The sequence below is a fragment of the Penaeus vannamei genome, chromosome 34 (assembly GCF_042767895.1).
Source record: "Penaeus vannamei isolate JL-2024 chromosome 34, ASM4276789v1, whole genome shotgun sequence".
Lineage (NCBI taxonomy): Eukaryota > Metazoa > Arthropoda > Malacostraca > Decapoda > Penaeidae > Penaeus > Penaeus vannamei.
Window position 1 is genome coordinate 22758955 of NC_091582.1, and position 10042 is coordinate 22768996.

Genomic DNA, 10042 nt, shown 5'->3' on the forward strand with positions numbered 1-10042 from the left:
ATTCCAGTACCCTGACGGTCAATTGGAAAACCTCAAACACCCCAGCACTAGGCACATTTTTTAGCATGTCAAAAGATGCCAGGTCTATTTTTCCCTGTTCACTCCACATAATTCTGTCTGCTTCTTGTCAGCATTATTATTGTAAAAAATACATCTCACTTTTCACTTGATTAACATATAAAACAAAAAGTATTAGGGAAATCATAATTACTACTGTTTGGGTAACTTTCATATTGAGCAGATTACTTGCATACATGTTTAATAGATTCTAGATACTGGCTAGACTATCATGAACAAAATTCAGTACAATTTATTAACCAAAATATTCAATGATCTCATTAACAGTAAATATTAATGGCCTGTAAAATGTACTAACAGGGGAAATAAAACATTTAAAAGCCATAGCCCATATTCTGATATAAAAATACCAACACCTGGGTTGAATAAAATAATGAATTTATCCTTTTCAGATAACAAGGTTGGCAACACTTTGGTTAGCTCCACTCGGAAATTCTAAGGGCTGTAAATGATACCTTAAGAAAAGGTATTATTTGAATTATGCACAAGATATATTAGGTTTTTCTGTATACATAACTTGGTAACTTAATATACAATACAAGAGGAAGCTCATATTTTTCACCTGATAAATTATAACTCAACACACCAAAGAAATTAGAAATCCCTTGAGTCTGAATAATTTTATTTGCCTTGTATAACACTAAATGCCTCAGCCATCACAAGCCTTATATATATAAAATCTTTAGTTTTCCTTAGATTTAGGATAGATATAAAACTTTGATTTTGATGAAAATCATATTGAGGGAACGTAATCTGGTTTTAGTCAGTAAGGAAGTTTATATAACATTGTTATCTGTTAAGTGAGCCACACATTAACAACATCAAGTTATTTTCTCAGCTTAGATTTTTTCCCCCTTTAATCCAGTACTTTTTCTATACATCTACTCAGAATGTGTACAAAAATCAAAAGGTGGTTTTCTTTCTTTATTGGTACTTTAATACCCACTAATCGAGTTTGGCAACTTCCCTATATGCAGTTTACACAGAGAAGGAAACCTCTTACCCAAACCTTAACTGGGAGGGGTGTCCCAAATCTTGTAATAAAGGAACCCAGGAAAGACCTGCATAATTTGAGCCTTTAAAAAGAGACTTATGTACAATAAACTATCATAAGAGAATCTACTCTGCTGATATTCAAGATACAGGGGCTGAAGAAGTTTTACCTACTATATATAAGTGTGAACATTACAGTATAAAATCAAATAACTCATTATAAAAAAATCCTTTATATTAATGAAACCAAAACAATATAATGCATTCATTTTGTATAAGAATGTATAGAAGCATAACAAACATTAATGCTCTGTACAATATGAACAAGGTTCTCTTCAATATGCTAACCATATTGATCACAATGTGCATGCATTATGGTAATTAAAATAACATATGGATGCCTGAATAGTATGGTGATATCCAATACAAAATTCTATCTCTATTGTACTGTATTAATGTACACATCACAGCAGAAAAAAACAAACTTTTCTCTCCTTTTTATTGTCACCTATCCCACTGTACTTGTAAGACCGTGAAACATAGTATCCAGTATCTTTGTAAATACAAGGCATCCCAAAGGAAACATTACATCAATAATGTGCATCTAACATTAGTAAAATTAGTTAAATATCATTCCCAAAACCTCCACAGGCTTAAACAAGAGCAAGCTCATCCTCATCACACTGGTCTTATAAAATTTAATATTATACTGGATCACTGACAGTAGCTTGAGCACACAGCAAGCCTTGTATGCAGTTTAATAATATGAAAGTACAAAGGTAGTAATAGAAAACTTTACAGAATAAAGAGGAGAGGATTTTGTATACAGAATATCCTCTCAAGTAAACAAAATCCTTCTCCAGAAGTTGTATTTGGCGGTTTGTAAAGACCTGAACACCCCTTTTCTTCAGACAATACAGAGTAGCCAGATGGGGAAATGGTTTTAATGTGCATACCTAATTTATGACCTTAGTCTTGTTTTTACTTGCAACTTTACAATGTCTAATGAGGTTAACATTACATGATGAACATAGTCCCTATTATCCCATACCAGATGTATGTCCCATACTAAGATATACACGATCTTTAGTAGTACCAGATCAGCACAGAAACACCTTACTCCAATCCTAACTCATAAATCCAAGAACCAGTAAATTCAATCCCTGCTTGGCTTTCATAAGAATAACCATGCTTAAGTATGATATCTGGAATATCTCAAACACTCCTGAAGTGATTTGGAGCAAGAGAGGAAGACCCCTGTGCAAGAGATAGGTAGAATATACAATATTCAATGATGGATATTTGTATTGAATTCTTAGTTCAAATTTAACTGAAGACCATCACTTTTCAAACTGTCCAAATGGTATGAAACAAATACTAAAAATATGAAAACAAACATATATTCCTGCATCATTTCTTTCAGCATAAAACCACTCAACAAAGGCTATCATCCAGCTAAAATTATAGATGCTATAATGTTACTTATATTAAACCTCAGTACGATAAACTACTTTCCTTTTCAATCATTCCATGCAAAAAAAAAAAATCACACCTAACATTAACCAAAACAAACAGCACTTTATATTTAAAAGTTTATATTATGGAACTGTTTACCATATCTCACAGATAAAAAGAAGGAAAGTCTTAGAAATAATACTTAGTAAGTATATATATATAAATATATATATAAGTATTGTATCATATTTACACATTCTAACAAATGTGTAGATAAACAATTCCATTATATAGCCTTACCTTCAACACAGCCTTGTTTAAAACATTCAACTTAAGCCATGTAAGCAGAGAAGAAAACAAGAGAGAATAATGTAAACTCACAATAATTGTCACCTTTCTGAGCAGATCTAATAAGCAGTCATTACTGACTAGTTCCAAATGACATCTGAGTGACTTGATTGGCTTTAATAATGCTGATTAATAAATCCAAGTGATTTCCATTCTCACAACACATTCATGCTTTCAGTTCACATGTGTCGCATTCACAAAATTTTTAAACTACTTCCTCAAATTCTTAAGGATATCTTTTCTGTTGACCAATAAATAAAACTTGAGATACAATGAAAATCTCTATGTACGTACACTCTCCATACTTTACATACATGTAGTTACTTGTACTTTAAAACAATACAAAACTCCCTTTTTTCTTCTTTCTTCCTTTTACAATGGTAACAATGGATTCTTCTCCTATATTTCAGTCAAATTATGCATAGTATGAAGGTGAGAGTAATAAGTCTGTCAGCACCACCAGCTGGTCCTCCGTGAATTTCTGTTTGTGGTCACGCCAGTTGTCATGATGGGTGCGGCGGAAGTTGCTCAAGGTCTTCTTGATGGTAGCCTATTGGGGAACAGGATGGGGGAGGCAGACAGTAAAATTGCTTCAATAACTCTGTATGAAACTGACAGTGAAGGATAGAAACTGGAGGATAAATAAACATGATACTAAATGATAATCATAAAGAAGTATATTCCATAAGCAATGTATCATTACAAAACTTGAGGCAAGATGCTTCAGATATAACAACATCTGTGAGAAAGAAGTGAATAAAACTCCTCATGAAACAACAAATATCATTCTCAAAATTTCAGCAAAAATATACTTAAGGATTCTTGTAAACATGGACATACATACCAAAAAAGAGAATATCAAATAAAAACAGAAAAAAATCATGTGGCAATCACAGATCTCATGAGAACAACTCTCATATGTTGAACCTTCTCAAGGTCATGAATCAATGAGCAATCAAGAAAAAAGAACTCTTAAGAAAAAATGGCTACAATCAAAACCCACAAAATCTTTCAATTATCTTATCAACAGCAGTTATTAGAGGAAACATGTAATAAAACAGTATAGCATATATCAATTGTTTGTCCATATTTTCATTTTACACATTACCTCATCAAAAGAACTTACCGGTATTGGGTGTGGATCATTCAGATGTTCACTCAAGGTGACCAACACCTCTGGCATCATATCAGGAACATCGTATGGGAAAGCACTCACATACGCACAAAGTCCAAGAATGCCAGCATGCAGCTCAAGAATCTGCTGGGGCGATAATGGCTCTTTTCGTCTTCTCTTCCTCTTCTGGCCACTTTGTAGCCTGGATGTGAACTCACCCTGAGAGGTGGACAAGTTAATAAATGACAAAAACAATTGTATAATTTAAAAATTTGTTATGATTCACTGCATGTATATAAATACTCTTTTAAGATCCTTCTCGTGCGACACTGAAGTACTAAACATCAGTAAAATTTTAATTTATATTTTTTCATCCACTTCGTAAAACAAAGCACATCCAAAAATCTGAGAGCTCAATACTATGAATGCCACAAAAATTCTTACCAAAAGCTTATCTTCAGCCTGAATAAATTTACAGTGGATTAGACCGCTGAGAACGGTGGAGGCCATCTGCCGCACCTCCAGCCTCACATCAGCCAGCAGATCGACAACCAGTTTTGGTATTTGCAAAGTTGCCTCTTCATTATTGAGAATGGTAAACATATTGGTAAACACAGCCACTTGAAGCAATGACAGCACTGCAGCACGGGCACGCCACCAGCTAAAGGAAGGGAAAAAAAAGATATAACAATAAACTGCAAAATATAAAAATATCAGTAAGGAATGGTGCTATAATGACAATAACTACAAGTCACAGACAAGGATGATAATGATTACAATTAAAATCACAAGCAGAGGCATAACAATAACAATGAAATGATGTTCATAAAAATTAAATTTTCTTGCAAATTCAAGGAACAGGGAAATTAGACGTTGTCACTAGAGCCAACTTATTGACTCTTTGGTGGCTGAATGCATGTGGTGCCATTCTGTAGTCAATGAAGATGACACACACACAAAGAAAGAAGGAAAAAAAAAAGGACGGTTCATAAAACCACACTTACTCGATTATGCAATAAATATGTCCAGCAAGGATATGCCTAATAGATGACACATAATTGAATCTGCATCGAAACACATTAAGCAAAACTTTCTTCTTCAGTGTATTTTGTGTATTTATTCTTCTGTGTATTTTGTGGCCTTTCTAAACTTTTTAAATGGTTGTATGAATCTTCTAACAATAAGCCAACAAAAAATAAAGGTTAACCCGTTGCTGCCGGGTGGCACATAAGTACATGCCATGGCTGTTGTGGACCAAACGCCGAGGGCATCATGTCATTCCCGCGCTACTGGCTCGTTAGACGGAGGTTGTTTTTCTCCGATAGTAGCGGCTTCATTTATATGGTAAAGATTTTAGGCAGTGGCACCTATAATGAAGGTAAACCTTCAAAATTTTAATATTTTTATACATTTTTGCAAAATAAAAGCTTTTAGGTGCTAAATGTCGCTCGCAAACTACCGAAACTGCCGATGCGCGCCAAGAAGCCTGTGCATACATCAACTTACCAAAATTTTTACCCGTCGGCGATGGGTTAAGAATAATATTGAAAAATCTCCAACAAACATACCTCTTTGGTAAAAAGCATGAGACTCACCTGCTATGAGCAACTTGTGTGATGGCTTCCATGAAGGGTGCAATACGATGCGGGAGAACCATAGACTGACTGATGATGGCCAAGGTAGCCACACAATTACCACGAAGTTCAGGATCATTGTCCACACTCTCCAGCTGGCACAAATAAGGAAGAAACCTACAAAGGGTCAGACAAATTAAACTTTAGAATTACTGGTAATGGTAACTTACATGCATATAGTTTAACATACAAATATATTTGTACACATACATCTACATATTTATCTGTCTGTCTATTTATCATATATCTTATATGTATATATATGCATAAATGTATATAAGATGTGCATGCACATGTATGTATGTGTGTACCAGCAAACATATTGTACATATATACATTTACATGCATGAACACTGGCTTTTTATACATGTTGATGAAAGCAATCTATTTTTCATATATCATATATGTACATATACATAAATGCAGATGTATGAAGTGTATAAGATGTGCATGCACATGTACGTATATGTGTATGAGCATGCATATTTGTATTACATGCATGAACACAGGCTTTTTATACTGTCTGATGAAAGCAATTTTATCTATTATTTATATCAGATTAATAAAAATAGACAGCTTGCCTGACCATCTAACATAAAACAATAAATCGAACACTGTACCTGTAAATCTCTGGCGTAACACCATTGTAGCAACGTCCCATCTGGCCTACCAGCCACCTACACACTGTATTCATGAGACGCACAGCAGTCTTCCGCTCCTCGTTACCTCTCACAAAGCCGTTTGCCTGACTCTTGACATGGTTTTTGTGAACATGATTCTTCAACTCGACTGACAAAGAGGGAATCACCTCCATGGGCTGACATATCACATCACCAGATATATCACAGTTGTCCCTGAGCTTATGTTTAGCAACAACCCTGAGGGCATCTTTGTCCAGTCGCCCACTCAAGAGGCTTGCAGAGTCCAGGCTTGGCAGGTTCACAAACTGGTCCACAGCTGATATTTGACTGGGACCTACTTTATGTACTGAGGCAAGGACTTTGTTTAGGCTATCACTTGCACCAAGAGAGGAGCCTGCTAGGCCCATCATGGGGGCCATCACATCGTCAGTAAATATGGCAAGAGAAGACTGGGGTGGAGAGGGTATGTCTTGGCTGGAAGGGAGAGCTGGATCACAAGATACGCCCTCAACTTCCATGTCCTGCATCATGTTCGATCCAGAGTCTTGAATCAGAATGGAAAGTTGTGGGAGAAGGTATTCAATGAAGTCTGCACAGCTGGGGTAACGGGATGGTACACCTCCAGGGAGCACCAGATCAAACATGAAGATTCCTGTTAACACACTAAAAAAGAAAAAAGAAAAAAAAATCAATACTTGGTAACCACAAGGCATCCAAAATGCTCTAATAGTCTAGTACTTTGCTTCTTTTACTATGCAAGTAATCAAAATTTCACATTAAAAATAAAGCACCTTCATGCAAAATCACAACTTACCTTCCAATCCTATCCCTAATACTTTTATAAGGGTGAGAGAGGTAAGGGCGGAGGTATTCTAGCAGACGGTGACTGAGTTCTGACACTCTCCACTCCTGCTGCCCCAAGCCGCCCATTAACATGTACATCCGACTGAAAGTTTAGAGAAATGTCTGTTCAGATATTGTTCCTTGGATAATATGAACAGGTCTATCTACTAAAAGCTAGCTTAATCCTCTGCCTCTAGATGACATGTTTACCAATTATGGAAGGCCATATACCTGGTGACACCTATGTCATATCACCATTACCTCAGTCTAATCAGTTTATAGCCCTTTAATACTTACAAAACTCCACCATGATGGCTTGATACTTTTGCAGGAATTTTGGCCCAAATATATCACTAAGGCCACCTTAGTGTTATATGTCTATTTGAAAGCTTCAACCCCCAACTTTATATGTAAATATAGCAGAAAAAACAAGCCAATTACCTGGCTGTAGCATTGGAGAAAAGAGGGGGAGGGGAGGGGAGGGATAGATGGGGAGTGCCAGAGACAGAGATAGAAATATAAGCTGTAATTTACCTGGAGCCATTAAAAGCTCCCTCGCTGGCCCTGAGAGGGTCGTCGAGCAGGATGTCCATCAGGGGAGCTAATCTATTAGGGTCCCTGTCAGCACTAGAGGTTGCCATGCAGGTGCCCCAGTCCTCCACGGTTTCGACAGTCACCTTGGCCATCCCCGTTTGGATGATGGGTTTCAGCATCTCCCATAGTGCCTGGTGCTTTGCAAATGTCCAGTGCTTACTCCCTCTGATCATTCCTGGATGGATGTAAAATAAATCTTGAAAGCACTGGCTTTGAAACTTTCCTATTATCATATAATTTTCACTTTCATATCAATTTTACAAAAATGCAAAGTTATATCTCATGAAATATTCTACAAATATCAATTATTTACAAGCATACCAACTGCATAATGTACAAGTTAGCCTGTGGAAGAACATCTCACCTGTTATGATCTCTACTGCACATCTTTGGCTGCTTTTTTGAGTTTCACCGACTAGCTTTTCTAAATGGCCTCTAAACTGCTCAATAAATGTGGAACCAAAGTTCCTGAAAAGACCCTGAAAAAAATTATTATTTATATTAATGAAAGTAAACATGGTGCTGATTTTTTTCAAATACCTCATCAATTACGAAGTCCATCCAGACTTTTTTATAAACTGATAAATCTAAGGAGATAGCCATATAATTTTTTGTAGAAAAAATGTTGAACATACAAAATCGCTTACCTTGAACATCCAGAATCGACGAGTGTTAAAGCTGTCACGTTCCTTGTTTTCTTCCAGAGAAAGGAAAGATATCAACTTATCAACTTTTTCCTTTGATGAGAAGAAATCATAGATTTCTTTTTCTTCTTCTTTTAATTCTTCTCTTTCCCTGTCAAGGTTTGGCTGCTGGGATGCAGGGGCATATACCTTCAGCTTCCTAAAGTCAAATTATAATCAAAATTACATTTAGATGGCCAGTAAAATAGGTTATGACTATCCAAGCATACACATATTTCAAAAGTGACTTAAACACATTGTATCTGGGTGAAAGCAACATCTCATGTCAAAATTTGGCCAAAGAGCCGGTTGGTAGAAACATCTGGTCATGGGAATATTTACTTGTGGTCTAGGGTTAGGGAAACGTCTTGTTGCTGAGTGGCAAGTGATGGGGAGTGAACAAAGCTTTTGGCGGGTGATACACTCAACAGACCTTCTGGAAGGGCCTCTGACTTGGGCCTCTGACTTTACTTTTGCCATTAAACAAGAGTGGAATGATACATTCATGAGCCATGCCTAAGAGAGCCATCTCCAGGGAGGACGTACAGGAACCTATTCCTGCTCACCATTACCAACATGTGCTGGGTGTGTTACACAAAATTGAATATGATTTTTTTTTTTAAATAACACAATGTTATTTATTGTTACTGTTATTGTACAGAGTGTAAACTACCTAGAGATATAACATGGAGTCTTCTAAATGAAAACAGTGTATAACCATTTTGATACAGCTTAACAAATGACAAACTATAACCCTTGGAAAACAGCAAAACAGCAAGAATGCATCTGCAGAAACAGAGTTAACAGCATTGAAAAGAGGAGGCAAAGAGTCTTGATATTGCACATAAGTGTTCGTGTGGGATGGTACTTCAAGCCACACACCTAGGAGAGTTGCCATTCAAATAAGCCTAATAGCTGGAGTATTGTCCAAGTGTAAGATCCAATGGCTCAAAAATATCATTTCTGGATTAATCACATCTATCTTTTCTAACTATTGTTTATTCCACTGATAAATGGGCTTTACAACAATATTTCTGCTAATTGTGGTGCATACTTACCCATGGACAGATATAACTTATGATGCTGACAAAGATCCTTATTTCATAATCAACTGTTAATTATAGTGAATTTATAACCTCTCCAAGATCACATGTGCTGTGGGATCACACATTCTTCTATAATCCATATATCAATACCAGAGAAGATTTGTATCAATAATTCAACTGCACTTACTTAGGCCATGTATACCAGCCATGGAAGGTTTTCTCTACAAATCTAGGCTGTTCCCATTCTTCTTCTGTGGTAATTCTCTTGCTACTGTCAAACTGCATCCACCTGCAAATTACACCAATCAGTAGCTATTCCATATAATGACAATCCTGCACTAAAGCCTCTTTTCAATGCACAGTCACTGCATAAACAGGATTACACACATATCTAAATCAAACTCTTAATCTTTATTGGTTCTTAAAGCAAAAGAAAAAATAGGACTGTTCACTCAATATTCTGAAATAATTAAATGCCTTTCAGATTCCTTCACAAAATCAAGTATATGAGTCAGTCAAACTTACGCATTATCAGGTCTGAAATAATTAAATGCCTTTCAGATTCCTTCACAAAATCAAGTATATGAGTCAGTCAAACTTACGCATTATCAGG

The 10042-nt window shown here is 36.1% G+C and overlaps 1 protein-coding gene across 4 annotated transcripts in view; it reads right to left on the reverse strand.

Moving 5' to 3' along the window:
* Positions 1 to 214: 214 nt before the first annotated feature.
* The window catches only part of LOC113819057 (proteasome activator complex subunit 4), a 62810-nt gene continuing 52982 nt past the window's right edge, over positions 215 to 10042 (reverse strand). For all 4 annotated transcript variants that reach the window (XM_027371297.2, XM_027371296.2, XM_027371295.2 and 1 more), the window contains 11 exons: positions 10032 to 10042; positions 9617 to 9718; positions 8348 to 8543; positions 8065 to 8179; positions 7641 to 7875; positions 7078 to 7209; positions 6243 to 6926; positions 5584 to 5739; positions 4433 to 4649; positions 4001 to 4207; positions 215 to 3424 (listed from right to left, as the gene is read on the reverse strand). The exon at positions 10032 to 10042 is cut by the window's right edge and continues 129 nt beyond it. In XM_027371297.2, the coding sequence (XP_027227098.1) occupies positions 3290 to 3424; positions 4001 to 4207; positions 4433 to 4649; positions 5584 to 5739; positions 6243 to 6926; positions 7078 to 7209; positions 7641 to 7875; positions 8065 to 8179; positions 8348 to 8543; positions 9617 to 9718; positions 10032 to 10042 (2190 nt within the window). In that variant the 3' untranslated portion in view covers positions 215 to 3289. The remainder of the gene's footprint in view (positions 3425 to 4000; positions 4208 to 4432; positions 4650 to 5583; positions 5740 to 6242; positions 6927 to 7077; positions 7210 to 7640; positions 7876 to 8064; positions 8180 to 8347; positions 8544 to 9616; positions 9719 to 10031) is intronic.